Below are 21,249 nucleotides of genomic sequence, written 5' to 3' on the forward strand. Positions count from 1 at the left end.
CATTTTTTCTATCATTCGGTATCATATGGATATCATGGTTATTCGGTAAGCAGATAACTATTTCTTATGGAAACAGAACTTATCATAAAGTTAGGGTACACTTTTTACAGTGTACATATATATTTTTCATGCATGAAATGTGAAATTCTCTCTCGCACATGACTGACATATGCGCTAATAAAAGTGTAATAACATCTTTCATACATGTAATTTTATCTTAACTGTATCTTATTATGTGCCTAATATAGACGAGTAAACGATATTACGATCGGTATTAGGAATAGAAGGATATTTTGGGTTATTGAAATAAAAAAACGTTTATCAAAAACATTGAACGCTATATTGAATAGTCTAGAAACAACATTCAAAGTCGCCTAATTAACCACTGTCTAGACTCAAAAAAACATTTACATTACGATCTTTTACAATGAAAATAACATGAATCAATTAAAATACTGCCATATTTAAATATTTTAATCCCATTACAAACATTTTTTATTCTTTCGTTCAAAAACTAATCCAACTAGATTATAGGCCACTTTAAGACAGATATTAAAAAATAAAGTACTCATGGATTCACAAGTTCTAATTTTAAAATAAAATATGTTTTCGTTGGATTAATTTCTGCGACTTACGAAATAAAAAATAATCAAATATTATCTATGAACTTACAGTGATATGTACAACAGTGTTTTAGATTAAAACCAAAATTTTAAGATAGTTAATTTTAACTCTTTATAAAATAATAAAAAATCAAATTTGAAAGAAATAGAAAATATATTTTTTTAAATAGATAAATACAATAATAACTTTTACTCGGTAATTAAAGCTAACATTGAATTTAAAGCTTGGTATCGACTTACAATACGATAAACAATCGAAAATAATAGTAATTATTATAATTACATAGCTTTAATAAACCCATCAAATATTTCAAAGCCTATATTCAAATATATTAATAATTGTTATGATTTGGAAGAATAGATAATTATATGAATCTAGATGCCACATAACAGAATCTACGATACCAGGGATATTGTTTAATATTTTGATTATCTGTGCGTGACAGTCATCTGTCGGCGGCAAGTAGTAATAAATGGCGGGAAAAGCATAATGCTTTCCATAATAGGTATATTATCATTTCATGTAACAGCCAGTACTTCAAATATAATTCTATTGGACACAATTTAATATATCAGTAACTGAAACCTCTAGTTTGATCCTTAGTTGCAGTTACGTCCAAATACTTATATTATTTCGGTGATTTAGCATTTTTATAGTCATACGAGATACAGATTTTATGATCCTGATCGTTACAATAGATAAGTGGAACGTTGCAAAATAAGTAATGTATTAATTTCACGCAAGCTTTTGAGAATACGAGCTTATTTGCAAGCTAATTTTGCAAAATATTGTGATAACTCGTCATAGAAGTTTTTTGTATATAATCTGTGCTTATTTTGATTTCAGCTTGACTCATATACCAATTGATTACAAAAAAATGGATACTGTCACGCACTTTTTAAAGTTTTTAACATAAATTTTCCTAGTTGATTAAGTTTGAAAAAATATTTACAATTCCATGAATTATAATTATTAAAAAGCTCGCTCCTGATCCAAATTCATTCGAGTGTTGCACTCAATGAAGCTTTTATCAATTATTTTATTTTTTTACAAATTATAGCTGACCTATATTTTCAAACGGCTTTAATTATTTTAATGTTTGTGCACGGACATTCTATAATTAATTTCAGTGTACACTTGGTGTACAAATAACTTTTGCCAAAATATTTTTAGTAAACATTAAATCTGTATATGTATATTTATTAAATTATATTTAATTAGATGTAAATAAAACGTCTGTAATATACAAAGATAATTAGAATCGGTTTAATTTAGAGGCAGCTACCAATCGATGAGATGACGTATTGAAAACTCTATTTTTTGTAAATGTAAAAAATTCTAATACTAACCATAGCAATGGACGTGGAAACCAGCGAATGGACCTCGTATTTAGTAATATTGTCCACAATTGTGCATTTATTTTTATTTATCACAAAGAAAAACATCAATAGACACCTAACTACTTGGAATAATTTAGCTATTCTTATTAATCTTTAATCACATTTAAATTAACATGCTTTATCTTAGAAAACAGCACGTGCGTGCTCCTAAAACGTACATCGAATGACTTATTATTTATTGTTAATATCAATATTATTAATATTTACATAGCATATTTTGGAAATGCCACAATTAGAAAAAACACCAATGTTTAAATTTTAATGTATATGAAAAACACACTTTTCTACGTAATATCGATTGTCTTTAAAGTATACATGTAAATACCATCTTAAACTACTTCACAATGAATGTGTAATGATACCGTGGGTGGAAATGAGCGTCTATTTGCCTCTATATTTCAATTTCTACACTTTTTATTCCCAATACGCGAATTCTATTTTTACAGTATCACAGGCATCTCACGCTCCTAACCCTGGGGGTCATACATTGCACCTTTGTTTCGTAATTACACTCTTAAAGTTCACATTCTTATAAACAATTTTCCAAAACGAACTCTGTTCAATTTCTTTCTAATATTTTCATACTTTCAATTAGACTTTCTACTGGAATAAACTCCATGTCGTCATTACTTTTGACAACTATCCATTTAATGTTCGAATATTAAAAATGGTCACCACTAATACTATTTTAGTTGAAGTTTTTCACACCACAAAGAGTCAGAACACCACAAGTCACTGCGGCGTATGCCAGGGCGATACATTGGGCCCGGCAGTCTTCCGTAAGACGAGTTGGGAGAACAGAGAAACTGCATGTTTCAGAAGGTTGCGAAGTCCTGGAAGGGCGGTGGTCGCCTAGCAGTCGTGCGGCCACCTCGAGGGGTGGCCGGCTACGGATCACATGACGCAGCAACTCTTCGCCCGCCCCTTTAGCTCGGCCTTCAAGTCGCGCTTGCTTTTGCTCCGTCCCACTTGCTTCTGGGAAAAAGGACATGTTTTAATTGGGTAAAATATAGTTATTACTGTCAAAACTCATATCTCATATGAAATATGTGAAGAAGTTACAAATGACCGTGCAATCCATCTGATCTTAAATACTCTGACAGGATTGGAGTTTTACCCGAAATCTGCCATGGATGCGTTGCTACCTTGGACTTCGTTCAAATGCTTACAATGTATATGTACCAAAGAGATTATGTTATCTGCTTACGAATTTAGATATGTTTTTGATGCACACACAAACCTGCTGTTTCATTTGTTGTTTGTTCAATTTCCCCAGGGCTGCCAGGGCGGCAACCTCGAAGGCATCCTTCACGCCTTTACTGGATGCTCGAGCTGATGTTTCAACATACGTGGTCGCGCCCAGTTGTCTGGCCACGGAAAGAGCCTGAGAAAAACAAAAAAAAATAGAGCCTGAGAAAAAAAAACATTAATTTAAGACTGAAACATTATGAACACAAAAATGTGTGACAGTGACGCTGCAATTTAAGCGCGACTATTTCTTTAAACATTGGAAAACTGAAGGAATAGTTCAATAAGATAAATATGAAAAACAGATCAATAACCTTATTAAACTACTGGAAGTACCCGACACATGTTTATGATACTATGTTTCCTCAAACAGTTCCTAATTTTGAAAATAAACAGTCTATTTTCTCCATTATTTACGGAATTGAAAGTTTACGCTTGCACAAAGATTAGTGAGATATAACAGACGATGCTATCAACAAGTAAAGGTAGATTTAGCAATACGTTGAGTAGGTTGGAGTTAGGGCGGCACATTCTAGGGATGGCAGATTGATCTTGACATTTTTTATAACCAACTATTTCATTTTGACGCCCGCTTTATGACAAATTTTAAGGGCGGCAACAAATTGTGATTTATATTGCACAATTTTAAGGAGGCTGGATAAACGAATTACAGTGTGGAGGATAGAGGCGGCAAAATTTAAATAGTCTACTGGCGATAAATGTATGATTACGCCGTAAGTTCTACCCCTCGTTGTTTGACTTCGAAGGCTCCACTGTGACACTTATTTCTGCTTTATGGAATCAACGATAGAGTAAGAGATGCTGTGTTCTGGTTTGAAGGGTGTGGTAAGACCGAGACACTATTATACATTTACATAAAGATTATAGATTATAATGACAACATCACGAGCATACTCAACGACACATTTATGAGTCGATAGTAATGTTTGGTGGGTCTCAGGAGGCGCATTAATGTCTTTATTAGGCGCCATTTATCACCAATAGAAACTTCTTAATATCAGACATAGTGTTATATCAACTATAATTAAAGTAGGTTACGAGAGTTATAGGATTTGTTAGTGTTAAGACATTTTCATTAATACAATGTTGGCGCCATATTTCTACGTAATTATTAGCAAAGAAACAATATTATTATTATATAAAATGTCTTTCGCACACTGAAAATATATTGACCAATATAAAAGTAAATTGATATCTCGACTACGTCTTCAATTATGTAAGGAACATAATCGTGCAATTAATCTTATATATAAAATTCTCGTGTCACAATGTTAGTTACCGTACTCCTCCGAAACGGCTTTACCGATTTTCACCAAATTTTATATGCATATCCAGTAGGTCTGAGAATCGGCTACTATCTATTTTTCATACCCCTAAGTGATAAGGGTTGTTCACCCTTAACATTTTTTGATTTATATGGCAACACAACGTTTGCCGGGTCAGCTAGTAATGATATATAATTTTAATTTCAAATATGCCATCTCTGCGTTAAAGTATCATACATATTATATTCATTATTAGCCGCGTAGATTAGTAATGATTACTCACTCCTAACAAGAAAATGTACCCAGTTTTGAGAATTGAAATAGTTGCGTAAAAAAGTTTTGCCACGTCTCCGTGCTAAAATGTCCCTAAAATATTTGAAATAATTATTTATTAATTATGTAAATTGTACATTGTAATTGTAAATTACGCAGTATTAGTTATTTATTCGTAAATTTTCTCTAAAAATGTTTTTATTTGTCAAGAATTCAAAAAAAGAACTTACTATAATAAGCCGTTTGTGGCTTCATTCAATTTCAAGGCGGCGAAGTATCTTTACTAATCTATGATTAGCCGCCAGAACCTATTGAAACTATTCACGATCCAAAAGTACTTACATTACAAAAATGAAAAAGTGAAATTGGAAAAGCTGCGAGCAGTTGGCGAAAGATAAGAGATCTTTTACTTTGCAAAGCACTACAGCCTGCAGAAAACATTGTACATAAACTCAGAAACTGTGGAGATCATAAAATATTCAGGCAAAAACTGAAGAGCTGAAAGTGTAGTTTGTATTTTTCGACACTTTACAATGCTCAAAGAATAACAAGAACAAGAATTTTATCACATTGAATGTTTTATTCTACTTAGCACAACAGTAATCTTGGACTATTGTTTTCTTTTCGAAATTATAAAACAAGAGGTTATCACTTTCTACACTTAGCCGCAAATAGTATTCTATAGCCTAGTGTCTCTAAATGCATTGAGCATAGGTACGTCCATAACTCTGGACTAATTATTTAGAGTTTTGGCTGGGGTTCAACCTAAATCACTACGTAACACGGATCAAATAATCAAAATCACTCAAAATAAATAAATGAACTCAGAATTGCATCACCAACTTTCGTCGTTAGGACGTTGTGTTGTCACTTTTGACGACATCATTTTGTGACATGACGTCACAACGTGCCACAAAACGACGTCGTATCGCTTGTATATTTTGAGCCTGTTTAGCTATTCTTTAACGCTTCATTTTACTTAAAACTATTTTCATCTTTGAATCTAGCTTTCTTCAGGTAATAAATTCTTCCGAGTATAGCCACTGACGGAAAATTTTCCGCGCCGGCGTGTTACTGGGTTATATTGTAAAATAATGCGCCGTATCTGAAGAATTTTATGCAACTTGTAAATATATTAAAGTGATTTATTGTGATATGAAGCGATATGGTACAATGTTGCATATAACCCGTTGTAGTGTGAAGTGGGATGATAAATTGCTGATTTTCTCAAGATCATACAACTTATAAAGGGAAAATTGGTGCTTTTATAATGGACATTTGGACAATAATGCTAGGATAATATGCAATGATCTAGGGTTGGATCTTTTACAGCAGCACCTCCGCGGCAACACCTCTACAACTATTTGTAGCCTTATTATAACAGTACTATAGGGCAGTGTTGTTTTCCAATCATAAGGGTATGGTAATTTACTTTTTTCACATTCCATCACATTCCTTAGGAATAATAACGAGTCAATGATCAAGTAGAAGTTCTGTTCCATGTGGAGCTAATTACATTTGTATTTGAACAACAGTGATTGCGTAACATGGATGGAGATGCATTTTTGTTGCCTTTGCTGAATAAGAATGATAATGCACGTACGCTTATAAAAGGGAAATATCTAATTTTTTTTTTTTTTTTTTTTTTTTTTTTTTTTTTTTTTTTTTTTTTTTTTTTTTCGGGTAGTTCGGCCAAAGTGGACAGTGTATTGTGCCAGATTATATTTCAAGTTTTATAGTAATTTCTTCCTATATTACATGTAAACCGTGTGAATCTCATGCTACAGTGGACAGTATAGTCGTGCGTGATAAAGGTTGTGACATTGGTGAAGAAAAATAAGTGTTTTTTGCGAGTTTTAAATTGTTACCTAGCCGCCAGCTGTTGTTGTTTGACAGTTGGCTGATTTTTTAAAATAAACAATTTGCTTCAATATTAGTACGCAAGAAATAGTGCTGTGTAATCTGTGAGAACTCGCTGACTAAATATTAGTAGTAGTATAAAATAAAATAATATATAAAACTTATTTCGGTATAGGAGTTTATTGTGAACGCAAACAGCGCCATCTAGTGACAAACACGCTCCGTATCCGACTTGATCCGTAGTAAATTCATCATTAAGATCATGGCAAACAAGTGCAGTATCTGCGGCAAGTTTACGTCGGCAGATGGCGCTAAGTGTAGCCATTGTGGATTGATCTTCCATCGTCAATGCGTCAAAATAAGCCCAGATGCTCGCCTCCCCGCCAGATGGCAGTGTAGGTGTTGTAAACAAAAACCGGCCAAAGCCATAACTCCAGAGTCGAGTAGTCCGGGTAGTACTGACGCCGACTTTAGCGATGCAGCGGCAGTAGATGCTGTTAAAGCTGGGGAAGTAAATGTCGCTCAAGAAATACATTTAATGCGTTCGCAACTTACAACTCTTATTGAAGAAATGTCTGGCTGCAGGCAAGAAATGGCATTTTTCAGGCAGGAGGTGCTTAAATTTAACGCCGCTGTTACAGAGTTCAACACTCGTCTAAATAAAGTGGAAGAAAAGTGCAACCAGATAAGCAATCGCCTCTCTGAAGCGGAATCAAAAATTAGCGCTCAATCGGGTGTCGATTTAAACTCAAAAGTCGAGATTATGCTTAATGATAGATACCAGGACACATTTCTAACAGATATCGAGATAACTGGTTTAGAGGAGCAACATAACGAAAATCCCTTACACCTAGCAGCATTAGTAGCACAAAAAGTAGGTGTCCCTTTAGATGAACGTGACATCGTGAACGCGCAGCGGAGAGGCAAACGTCGCGGTGTTGCTGCCGGAGTGGATGTGAGCGCCGCGCCCCGCCCGCGCGTCCTCGTCGTGCGGCTGGCTCGGCGAGCTATCCGCGACCAACTAATAAGCGCCGCTCGCACTCGCCGTGATGTGGACTCATCGGGGATTGTTACAACAATCCCGCCGCGCCGCTTGTATATAAATGAGCGGCTGACCTGGCTAAACAGGCGGCTTTTTCATAAGTCGCGGGAAGAAGGGCGTTCTAAAGGTTGGAAGTATGTGTGGACCAAAGATGGGAGAATCTTTGCTAGGCGCGAAGCGGATTCGCCGGCTCTTCGCATTAGATCGGACTCTGATATCGATAGGGCTTTCCGTGATAAATAATCTTATAGAGAAATTAATTATAACTTGTTATGCCTTCTTAAATATAAATAAAATGTCTATATGTGTAATGGTGCAGCATATACATATATATTGGTGTGTGCAAATATACGTAATTTATATTATTTTTTATTTATACCCATATCTTTATATCATTTTTCCTAACTACATCATTAATATATACATACATCTTGAAAACAGTGAATATATTTATATACATTACGCTATTTTATCCTATATTATAATTGCCTTAACATTTACAATTAAAACAAAACACTTACCTTTCATTATAATTACTCTCAATCTTACTTATAAAATAATAACAAATTTAGTTCATTTGACGACACATCTAATTTGGACCTATTATTTTTATTATTATGCATAGATCAAAAGCAATGAAATTTGGTTTGCTCAATGCAGGTTCACTTGGAACTAGACACGACGAATTCCTAGCAGCAATGTTAGATCATAGAGTACACGTAATGGCTATAAATGAAACCTGGTTGAGACATGGAGAGGAGGGGCGCGCTCCCGTGGTACCCGGTTACAAATTGATGCACACGCCACGGCCTTCGGCTGTGCGTGCGCGTGGGGGAGGGATAGGATTTTATATTCAGAATGACTTACGGGTACGGGTCCTTCCTCATCCCGTTTCAACACTTGTCGAACAAATGTGGCTAAGCATAAACGTGAACGGCAAGTCCATACTCATTGGTACCGCGTACCGTCCTCCGTGGTTGTCGCTGCAAATTTTTGTAGAAGCGTTAACCGACTCTCTTTCATCTTTTACATGGCATAATTACACAATGTTATTAGGCGATTTCAATGTTAACTTATTAAACAAACAACATATAAATACAAAAACCATTTTAGATTTCTTAACCTTACAAAATTTAAAGCAATATGTGAGTGAACCTACACATTTTACAGATTATAGTGAAAGTCTTATAGATTTAATTTGTGCAGATGCCCCTATTACAAATACTTTAGTCACTTTTATAAAAGATTTAAGCAATCATAGTTTCATAACATGTCAACTTAATATTTACAAAAACCGCACCTGCCTCCGTTCTGCCGTGAATAAATTAAATGAAGATTTGGAACGTATCTGTAAATGGTCCAACATAAACACCCTAACCATAAATCCACAAAAATCAAAATATCTAATCTTAGGAAGTAACAAGAAAATTAAAAAAATTGTTTCGAATGACCCAAAGGTGCTTGTGAGTGGTAAGTCTGTTGAAAGAGTCTCAGAGGCGCGAAATTTGGGAATATTAATGGACGAGTCCTTACGTTTCGAAAACCATGTCATAAATGTAGCTCGAAACTGTTTTTATAGGCTTAAAGTACTTTACCGAATAAGAGATTTTATAGGTACTGATTTAAGAACTAAGCTATGTGAATCATTAGTACTCTCGAAATTAAACTATGCCGATACCGTGAGGCCCGCGACTTCTAACGCGCTCTGAGAAGCTGATACAGCGCGTACAAAATGCTTGCATGAGGTATTGTTTTAATATACCACCGCGATCGCACATCACACCCTATATAAACAATGCTAATATATTAAAAATGAAGAACAGGAGGCAGCTTCATTTTGCTTCCCTACTATTCGGCATAATAAAACATAAGTCGCCGCCATATCTATATAACAAATTACAATGGTCTAAATATATCAACACTACACACCAAACCCGCGCTGTTAGTTTTAGGTTATGCTATCCAACACACTGCACTGCTGCGTTCCGTGGTAGTTTTAATTACTGTGCAACGAAGTGTTGGAACAATCTTCCTCCACCAATTCGTAATACAAAATCGTTAAATAATTTTAAAATTAAATACAAACTGCATCTTTTAAAGTTTCAAAAATGTCAGCAATAATGAATCTTTCACGTACACAGACATTCTCTCATACACATGCACTTACGCACTCACACATAAACATACACACGCAAATACACGCAACACACGCACACACACTACCCACTCATACTCACCCACGCCAATTTCATGCTTACACTTATTTCTTGCACTGTTCACTCGCATCAAATATATATATATACAGATACTACAGATTATTACCAGTATTATTAGTAGCTATAACACAAATTTTATCTATATTCATATAAATATCTATGTCATTTAATTATTATAACCAGTACGTATAGCACACACCACTTGTCCGAGCTGCGCGAAAAATAATACGGGGTTTCACCGAAAACCAGCAGCCGCGGTTTCCCGCGACACAGGCTGAGTGTAACCCTTTTTCGGTATCCATCCTCATACTTAATAATTTTGCTCACTTGTTATGTCATATATATTATGTTATATCTGTCTGTTTGTTTTATGTATTATGTATTAAGTACTATGTAACCTTAATTGTAACAGGATGTTTACCGAAATAAATGTTTTCTTTCTTTCTTTCTTTCTTTCTTTCTTAATTATAGCAATAATGAACTTACAATCTTCAGTTATAACAATACGATAATATAATAATGGACATTTCATCCCAACGTTAAACAAAATAACAGAACTGCAGCTCAACTCTTTGTAAGTAAACAATAGCAACTACTGAATGTAGAAGTTGAAAATAAACAATTTGTGAAGATATTAGCGTTCGCAGCGATACCAGCCGCAATTCTCGAATACTCCAATTACTTTCGGTGTTAAGAGGGAACTTTGGAGCGAGTGATTCGATAATTTCAACTTTCAACGTTCAATCTTTATCACACAATATCTAATAGGAAAGTTTGTTGATTTTTGATGAGTTTATTGGATTTCGTTTTATGCTATATATTATCAGTATGTAAATTAATATTTTTCTGTTTTGTGAAAAAATACTGTAACACATACATAGATTATGTTGTCTATAGGAAGAAAAATGTTCTGGGCCTGTCAGTCCGTATATAATATATTCTTTTAATTCATCCTCTCTTTAACTCCTCATCCTAAGGTTGCCAGGAAGAAGTCGCTGTTTTAGCGATAAGGCCGCCTTTTGTCTCGTTAAAAATTGTATTTTTTTATTCTGTGTTCTACTTTTGGGTACAATAAAGAGTATTATTATTATTATTAATTATTTTGGAATCTCTTTTAATTAGTGACATTAATCTTTTTAGATGTTGTGTAAGATTATCATCATCAACAACCCATTACTGTTCCACTGCTGGGCTCGGATCTCCTCTCATAATGAGAAGGATTAGGCCATAGTCCACCGCGCTGGCCAAGTGCGTATTGGTAGACTTCACATACCTTTTATATTATTTTTTTTTATAAATCTCTCAGGTATGCAGGTTTTCTCACGATTTTCCTTCACGCAGTTTTCCTTCACCGTTTAGCAAGTGATAATTAATTTCTAATACGCACATAACTTTGAAAAATCAGAGGTGCGTGCCTGGGATTTGAACCTCGGACCCCTCGATCGAGTGGCCGAGTTTCTTAACTACTAGGCTATCACTGTGTAAGATACGAAGCCCAAAATATAAACACAAAAAGTACAAAAACACCGAATTGAAATCGAAACACCGATGTATCATTATTAGCCAAATTGGAACCTTTTGCATGGCATTTAAAACTAGAAACTAGAAATGATTATGCAACACGGATCTTGAAGGATAAAGTCTTATATACAATCCTTTTATATAAAATTGAACAATAAGCTTGACCTATATAAACGTGGAGGTACTTAGCGCTTCCATTCATTACGTTAAATACCAACAATTGCCCATTCTGGAGAGTTTCAATTACTTCGCTACATTAAGTCCGGTCCATACTCAGTTCAGATATTTTATCCCTACAATATTTTTTCATTTATTTTTAATGTAACGGAAGTGAAAAACGTGTAGTACATGTAGTTCATCTGTAGCACTACCATGAGTTTACAAAAGTATTACTCGCTAGCGACTGCGTAAAATAAATGTATGAAAAATTGTACAGCGCCTCTGGTGGTTACTCGTAGAACTAAAATCCGTAGTGACGTAACTCGATACGTAAAAAACCTATCGAAATCAAATCGCTAGCGAATGTCATTATGATCTATTGCCATACAAATTCGGTCCCATGAGTCATTAATTTGACAGACGGTGTCAAGAAATACCGAAACGATAGTAGTTATGTTATTCACTAGGAAATGACAATAGTTGTCTATTTACCATTTCTATAGTGGCGTTTCTATGCCAACTCATGGTAATGCTACTGATGGTTTTGAGAGGTCGTTGAACTAGTGCGGTATAACCGGGGGATACTTTGTTATGAGTAGGTAGGTATAGTCCGCGTAAAACTGCTAGTCCGCTCTGTACCCCTACCATGAGTTTTTGACAAGTATGACTGTTTTGGTATTTGTTTACGTATTGGCCCATACAATTTCCAAGTTCTGACACAATCCGCTAGGGGCGCTGATTGGAAATTATATGGGCAAATACGAAAACAAATACCAAAACAGTCATATTTGTCAAAACGTAAAAACTCATGGTTAGGGTACTGAATATAGAAATGAATCGTGTCGCCATAGCAAATTGTATGACTACACCTGCTCGCATCAACTTCAGATCGGACTAGCAGTTTGGCGTGGACTATATATATTTCATCTGTGAAGCAGTTTAAAGGCGAAAGGGTAAGGATGCCGTAGAAACGACCATCTTAGTTCACAGGGGTGGAAGCACATACATGATCGCCTTTAGGTAAATCTTTGTTCTATATAGAACTGGATACAGATATCCATGGGGACACTTACCATCAGTGGACTACGTACGCGTTTGCTAGTTTCCCTTGAAGCCAGAGTCTGCCAGAGCATGATAGCGCGTAATACTGTTATTATCGGGTAGACATAGGTGTGGTGATGGTGCCATCAGAGTCGAACCAACATAGATTCTACCTTCAAATCATTCTCTTAAATTTGATGGTTCCATTACGATTACCAAGGAATGCAATAAACAAACGATCTACATTTGACCCAATTCAGACTTTTGATTTTTAAACAGTGAAATTTGAGCTAGAATCTAATATCGAGCGTATAGTCTGAAACGACTTTAACTTTTATTTATGGCAACTAGAAATGAGAGCCCGTTTTAATTGGAATATTTCACAGCGTCGAATTGCCGCTTTCAATTGATATTGCAAATAGCTACTAATAGCAAATAGCTATTAATATCGTCGAAATATTTGACCTCTTCAGCGTTTGAACTATACATTTATGAATTATAATTATAACGGTCTGCTGGGAATACTGAAAGCGTAAACTTTGTTAAAATAATATTATTACATTTTCTACTTGCCGAAAATTTTTGTATGTAAATTAAAAATATGTTTTTATTGAATTTTTCAATATTCATGAATTTGAATTCGGAAAATTTGAATTCAAAATGTTTGATATAACTTACGTATACATATTACAAGTAAAATAATATTGTAAAGTTTTAGACACATATTAATATAATTAAAACATATTTTTTATTTATTTTCAAATTTCTTAAGTTATTCGAAAAAAAGATAAACAGATACAGATTATAAGTAAATATGTAGGTATACGTATATTACGTAATTGGTAAATTCTATCGAATAATTTCATTGTGCCTATTTTATCCACTAATGACATTCTAATATTAATACTATAGGAATGGAGCGGTAATTCACGATCATTGCAATCGCCAAGTGGAACGCGCTTATTTCATAAATGCACAGATTATACATCACATTCGCGCTTATATTACACTCCGCGCAACAGATTATATATCAGCCGGCACAATACCGGTTCTCTAGTACGTGTTTGCCGTTTGCAACTGGAACAAAGGGATGCTTTTACACTCGGATGCATTTCGACGTCACGTGGCTAACGTGACGTCAGATAGACGGGATGGAAATGATTGCGTTTGGGTAGATTTATTCGGAAATGGGTTGCTTGGATTTTATGACGTAAATTTCAGGTTTTAGGTAGGGATTGCAATGTTGTAATTTTAACGTTACAGAATTTTATATACTATACGAAGGCGCAGCAAGTAAGGGTCTTAAATAAGAGGGATGAAGTCCTGAGAGAAAACCAAAAAAGTTACAAATTGTCAATTTTTTCAATATTAGATGTTAAAGGTCTCTGTCAAAACTTAAGAAATATAAAACTGAAGCGCACCAAATACACTTCTTCTCAGGACTAAGTAGGGATGCCTTTTTTTTAAAACTACAGACTATCCTAAAGACTATGAGGACCTGAAGCCCATCAGGCGCTATACTACTTTTGAGGACTAAATTGGGACGTGTCTTTACCTAATAACATTGTGTAGTTACAAAGAAATTCCATAGTTTACAGCACGAAAGAGTTCCATCATCCTATACGGCCTAACTTAGTCAGCTAAAGTTAGGCTACCTCTACCACCTACTCTAATTTAGCTAATTGATCTTACCTCTTCACTAGTGACCGGGTGTGTCCTCAGCTTGGACAGCATAGTCAGGGTCTCCTTGTCATGCCTGAGGTCAGCCTTGCACCCACATAGAAGAACCGGCGCCGATCCGCCGTGGGTACGCACTTCTCTGTACCACTGGAACAAAATGTTATTAAGGTTATTAAGATGTATATTAGATGTAAGTGGTGGATTTTTATATTTACGTGTTTATTGCTGACACATTGCATTCTGTATTGACTCAAGTTCTATTCTCAAATTCTATATTTGAGTAAGTAAGTTTGGTGACGGGGTGAACGTGTTGTAACAAACACGTTGGTCCATCTGATGGTAAGTGGCTCCTGCCGCCCATAAACATCTTTTTTTTTTATAATGTAGGAGAAGCAGACGAGCATGCAGTCCACCTGATGGTAAGTGGCTACTGCCGCCCATGAACATCAGTAATCAACCCCCGATAGGATTAAATATTCCTACCTGAGGTCGGCCACAGATGCGCCGCTACCCCTGAGGACTAAGCTGGAACGCCTCGGAAAAGTCTGCCTCCCTTACTACACCCTTCAAAACGGAACACAGCAGCGCCTAACACCTTCTACCACCTTCAATCTGTACCTAATCAAGTCCTGATAAAATTACATTTCGTCCAGAGATCGGCGACAAATGCGTAACTACCTCTGGACTAAGTTGAAAAAATTGGTGTGGTAGTTGTGCCTCCGGAGACGACCTACAAAGCTTTTACCACCTTTGCTTAGCTTGTGAGAACAAAGTTGAGATGTGTTCTCCCTCATCATAACTTTGTAACCAGAACACAGCAGCACAAAACACATCTATGGAGTCACGTAACATTTGCCAAAAAAAACTGTGACATTCGTTCCAGTTACATCGAACCAATGTTGGACGGTACCTTTGCTGCAGCATTATGAAGCGTCTCCGGTTCAGCGATGTTGAAGCAAAGCATGAATATCTTCGCGTCTTGGTAGGCCAGCGGTCGCACTGTGTCGTACGCTGTTGTTCCTGCGAACAAGAAAAAATATTGTTTATAGGTAGCATAGATTAGTAAAGATACTTCGCCGCCTTGAAATTGAATGAAGCCACAAACGGCTTATTATTAGTTATTTACTCGTAAATTTTCTCTAAAAATGTTTTTATTTGTCAAAAATTAAAAAAAAAAACAACTTACTATATTAAGCCATTTGCGGCTTCATTCAATTTCAAGGCGGCGAAGTATCTTTACTAATCTATGGTGGCACTACGAGATTTCGTTAAGCAGATTTAATATTTTTACGTTATTATACACGTGAATTATTGAGTATTAAATTGTAAAGACTATTATTTTTAAGGCATCCATGTTGGATTTCCATTGTATATCATCAATCTTTCCCAAATCACCCTTAATGCGCAAAAACATTAGTCATTCAAACTATTTCAATGTATCTAAAACTCTAAATCGCTCTCAAACGCCATAAAATAGCGTTAAAAAGTAATAGTAGTGAAAGACCTTTTATCGCACCCTTCATACGGGACGCAATAAAACGATAAAACCGTTCGGTTCCCGCGAATTACTCGCCCCGACGACGTGGTCAAGTGTGGCGCTCAAATTTTATTTGCGACAACTTATCGAATGCAATCATTTTGAGTGCTTTTATGTTTTGTGTTAGATTTTTTTTTAAATTATATGTACCTTTTAAAAATTATATTGAAGATAAACATTAAACCGATTAATATGTTCTAGTAATAAGTCTATGTACCTAATTAGGAACCTTCACTAATATATGCGAGACTAATAGTAAAACGGCTTGTAAATGTGACTGTGTTAAAATGTATAAAATATTTTTTTTTTTCTCGGCAACCCGACGATTTTATCGTGCGCCGAGTGAAAGATGTTAGTGTTCACACTAAGAGACAAGAGCGGGTTTTATTCATAGATGAGACTGACAGACATAGCTGACAGATTGATTCTCATCATAATGTGAACAGCGAGATATGTTAGGGGGTGAAAGACAAAACTGTCGCGCCGTCCGTAAACGCACCCTTTACATGAAATGTTTAATAAACCCATAGATTAGTAAAGATTACTCACTCCTAATAAGAAAATGTACCCAGTTTTGAGAATTGAAATAGTTGCGTAAAAAAGTTTTGCCACGTCTCCGTGCTAAAATGTCCCTAAAATAATTGAAATTATTATTAAAAATTATTTATTTATTATGTAAATTACGCAGTATTAGTTATTTATTCGTAAATTTTCTCTAAAATTGTTTTTATTTGTCAAGAATTCAAAAAATGAACTTACTAGAAGAAGCCATTTGTGGCTTCATTCAATTTCAAGGCGGCGAAGTATCTTTACTAATCTATGAATAAACTATAGACTATATAAATACTAGTACTAACAGTAAACTGTTAAGCCCACTCCATATTCTCGCGAGAACCACGCGAAAACGCGAGAAAAGCACGAGAAATGAAAATGTGGAGCCTATACAAATCGGGATTTTCTCGCGTTCTCGCGAGATTCTCCCGAGACTATGGAGCGGTCTTTATAATATCTACATAATATATTATTTACAAAATACTGTTAACTGGTGTTATAACTTAAAAAATCCATTTTCAAATTAATTTTCATTTATATATAAAATATTTTTTCTATTTAATTATTTTCCATTTTAGACAAAACTGATAAATATTAAAATATATATTTTACCATCTACTTACGCATACAGATAATAAATAAGCCTATCAATGCACTGACATCTAATAACAACAATTGATGTAATTTATCTGTTCCACATCAATGAATTAATGTATGCGAAGGTCAATTTTCAATTAATATTGACAGTACGATTCATATAAATTCAAGGTTTAGTCATACATTTAACTGTAGGAAAAATAGGTCATAGAATAAACAGCTATTTACAAGGATAACCAGTACAAAAGGAATGTTGCTAATGCGAGCACTTCTGTATAAATTTATTCTTAATTAGTCAAGAAAAACATCCATAAGATTATTTGTTATATTAATTGCTGATGTGACGATTTTATTGGAAAAAATAAACATTCATAAAGGATCATGTACTTCGTATTTTTTTTAATAAGCAGAATCAGACACATAAGAAACGTGTGATTATTCTCGTATGCATGAAAGAAGTATTTTCAGGATATTAAAAAAAAGGTATAAAAATGTAAGACTATAAAAATTTACCGCACAAGAGCATAAAAAACAAGTCAAAAACGATTGGTACCAAATTATGCATATATTTTTTGTTTTTTTTTTTTGCTAATTGCCATATTTACTACACAATTTTATGGTATCGATTTCTTTTTTATCTGACACTTTTGTAAAAAAATATTATTTTTCCCAATTGCCCCAAAAGAAGTTCAAAAGAAAATATAGGTATACTTAGTATATATTCAATCATGACATCTAGGTGTTTGCTAAGCCTCATGGTAACACTAATTAATTATACACGTTATACGTACAATCTTAACCTCTTACAGTGTGGGAAGCTGAAATTTAATCACTCATTACGTCATGTTATTAAATATTTTAAAAAGATTTTAATTTAATTATTCATTAGAACACCTACAGTTTTTTAATAACTACTACATAACCACGGGTAACTCTTGTAGAGTAACAAGGCATATTACACGAAACAAGTTAAGGTTATATATTAGCATAAGAAAAAAATCTTACCTAAACGGAATAATTCAATTTATTTTCAGAATTAGTTTATGTATTGACTATGACATCGATTTTAAATCTCCAAGCTACAATGCGCTTATAAAAAAAGTAAAGCCAAAAGAAAAGAATCCAAGTTCACAAAATTAACTATTAAAAAACGATTCAATATAAATACGAGTTCATTTACTCCTAAAATTGAAAGCTAATTTTAATAAAATAAATATGTACAATTCTTTGTACTTACTCAAGTATGAAATGAATTACTAGCTTTTGATATTTTTTATTTATATATTCTAAATTGTTAACCTTAGATAACAAAAATAAAAACACGTGTTCTTGTTCTTACAGATCTTATACAAATGTAATATTACATTTGATAAATAAAAATAAACAGGCATCCACAAACACCTTTCTTCGCCTTTTTATGTAAATGACGGATAAACTGTACTTTAATATTGGCTTATTTGCTTATAAACCGCGTACAGATAGCACGATCGCCCGATAAATAAATGGTAGGCGAGGCTTACCCACATGTAACCTACATTGTTATTATAGGTTTTTGTCATATATTAGTAAAGATACTTCGCCGCCTTGAAATTGAATGAAGCCACAAAAGGCTTATTTGTAAGTTCTTTGAATTCTTGACAAATAAAAACATCTTTAGAGAAAATTTACGAATAAATAACTAATACTGCGTAATTTACATAATAAATAAATAATTATTTCAAATATTTTAGGGAAATTTTAGCACGGAGACGTGGCAAAACTTTTTTACGCAACTATTTCAATTGTCAAAACTGGTTACATTTTCTTGTTAGGAGTGAGTAATCTTTACTAGTCTATGGTTTTTGTTAAAATATGTTTTAAGAAATACTTAATGATGATACCTATAATAGTATTTTCTACGTAATTATATGCGAAGAAATTAATAATAGCGCTAATACTTAGTATTTTTAACGTAATATGGGTAAGATATAATTAGATTTTATATTAAAAAAAGAAACTATAAAACCACTATAATACTTGAGTACAGGATACCTAAATAAATTGCTGGTTGAGTAGAACTGTTTTGCTACTTTGTAAAGTAGGGTGGGGAGAAGGATATAAAAATTACCAACATTATGTAAACAATGTAAAATAATGTAAAAATAATAAAATACTTTTATTATTAAATAAATTATTATTAATCAGTGGATATGATAGAATTATCTTAATAATAAATGAAAAAGGGATAGTGTGTCTGTTATTTTCAAATTAAATTGAGAAATAAAAAATATAATATGTAGATAGATAGATATTCTTTATTGCACACTTCAATAGAACATAGCAATAGTATATGTATCTCCTTAATACTTTGGGTTTCTAAATAATTTTGCATATAAAGTAAAAAAGTGGCTATTTTTATTTCTTAAGCCTTAGGAAAATTTAGAAATAAAAAAATATTTTATTATTTAAAAATAAAAATAAAGGCCGGAATATCCTACCACTGCCGAAACCCGGGATCGAACCAGGGACCTTTAGATCTTCAGTCTAACGCTCTCCCAACTGAGCTATTTCGGCGATGTATAACGGGGTGAAATTTACCGTCAAATATATCCGTTTCGAACTTCTGAATACGAATAAGAAGCCTGGTTTAGTTCACTGTACCCTTTGTATGAGTTTGTACGTTTTTAATAAAATGACTGCTTTTGTATTTGCCCGTACATTTCCAATCAGCGCCACTAGCGGATTGTTTCCGAACTGATTGGAAATTTATGGGAAATACGTAATCAAATACAAAAACAGTCATTTTTGTAAAAACGTAAAAACTCATACTAAGGGCACTGAACTCAATTGTACAAAAATCAACTAAAAACTATTAATCAATAAAATGCAATCGACTTAAATAATCTTTACAAAAATGAAAAAAGATGAAGCAAGACATTACAAAATATTAACACATTAAAAGTTATCAAGTGAAAATTTGTTAATAACAATCCAAAATTGTTTACTTTAGAGATGTTTTTATGTTAATAATATTCATTGTTAATAATTAGCCTTTTGAGTGTAAATTATGGCAGTTGTATGGCAAGTTTCGACCCCTATTTGTGGCAAGTTGTTTATTTTTACCCACAACGGAACGGAAACGGTATATGCAGGCGGAGAGGATGTCTGTACAAATCAATGTTAGCATTTATCTTTTTTTTATAATATAGGAGGAGCAGACGAGCATGCAGTCCACCTGATGGTAACTGGCTACTACCGCCCATGGACATCTGTAATCAACCCCAGAAAGGATTAAATACAGCAGCGCCTAACACTGCTGTTATTTGATAGAAATATGTGTGGCGATGGTGCTGCTGGAGTCGATTCACAAAGGGATCTACCATCTCCAAAACCACTGGTATGATTTTAATGCGGTTTTCAGTTATGGGTTTTCTTACTATGAATTAAGGTTCAAGTGATGCCCTGTGACAGACGGACAGTCAGCAGAGGCTTAGTATCCTCCGCGTAAAACCGCTAGTCCGCTCTGAATATAGAAACGAATCGCGTCGCCACAGCAAATTGACTACACCTGCTCGCAACAACTTCAGAGCGGACTAACAGTTTGGCGCGGACTATTATAATAGGGTTCCGTTTTTACTTTTTAGGTATGGAACACCAAAAGGAACTTACAAATAACGTTTAGATTGCGTTCTATCATTGTTTGTATTTTTAAGTGCAGAAATACAAAGAGGAATTTCTTATTTGTTATTAACTTTGTATGTATTTGCTTTGTTGTATTAACTCGAGCTCTACTCGTTCTGTTTGTTTATCTGCCTTGTTTTCTACATTATCTCTGGCATAAATTATGGCATATTAGATTAGGCACCAAAATTGGTTGCACCCAATTAAAATCATGATCATTCACATGGTGTATCTAATCAAATAGGTTTTGGTTAATTAGGTTTACTGATTACCGTAACAGGATCACTACTTTTCCGAGGCGTTCCAGCTTACTCGTCAGGAGTACCGGCACATCTCTGGCCGACCTCGGGTAGGAATATCTAATCCTATCTGGGGTTGATTACAGATGTCCATGGGCGGCAGTAGCCACTTACCATCAGGTGGACTGCATGCTCGTCTGCGTCTAAAGTATAAAAAATCCGTATTGAAATGGCGTGTTGGTGTATGATCCAAGTCTCTCCGTAGGGAGGCCCTTGCCCAGCAGTGGGACACGAAAAGGACTACAACTATTTTC

At 34.3% G+C, this 21,249-nt stretch overlaps 1 protein-coding gene and 1 non-coding gene across 3 annotated transcripts in view; both read right to left on the bottom strand.

Moving 5' to 3' along the window:
* Positions 1–317: 317 nt before the first annotated feature.
* Positions 318–21,249, bottom strand: part of LOC140754158 (rho-related GTP-binding protein RhoN) — a 204,794-nt gene continuing 183,862 nt past the window's right edge. The window contains exons 4-7 of one of the 2 annotated variants that reach the window (XM_073089106.1): positions 15,261–15,370; positions 14,363–14,497; positions 3,265–3,408; positions 318–2,996 (exon numbers count right to left, since the gene is read on the bottom strand). In XM_073089106.1, the coding sequence (XP_072945207.1) occupies positions 2,919–2,996; positions 3,265–3,408; positions 14,363–14,497; positions 15,261–15,370 (467 nt within the window). In that variant the 3' untranslated portion in view covers positions 318–2,918. Of the gene's footprint in view, positions 3,000–3,264; positions 3,409–14,362; positions 14,498–15,260; positions 15,371–21,249 lie in introns of both variants that reach the window. The other variant, XM_073089105.1, reaches the window with a different exon arrangement.
* TRNAF-GAA (transfer RNA phenylalanine (anticodon GAA)) lies at positions 19,517–19,589 on the bottom strand. The gene has a single exon. It is a non-coding gene; the product is annotated as a tRNA-Phe (tRNA).

This window comes from Epargyreus clarus, unplaced genomic scaffold, assembly GCF_041222505.1.
Source record: "Epargyreus clarus isolate Ecla_fem2 unplaced genomic scaffold, WU_Ecla_fem_2.2 ptg000027l, whole genome shotgun sequence".
NCBI lineage: Eukaryota > Metazoa > Arthropoda > Insecta > Lepidoptera > Hesperiidae > Epargyreus > Epargyreus clarus.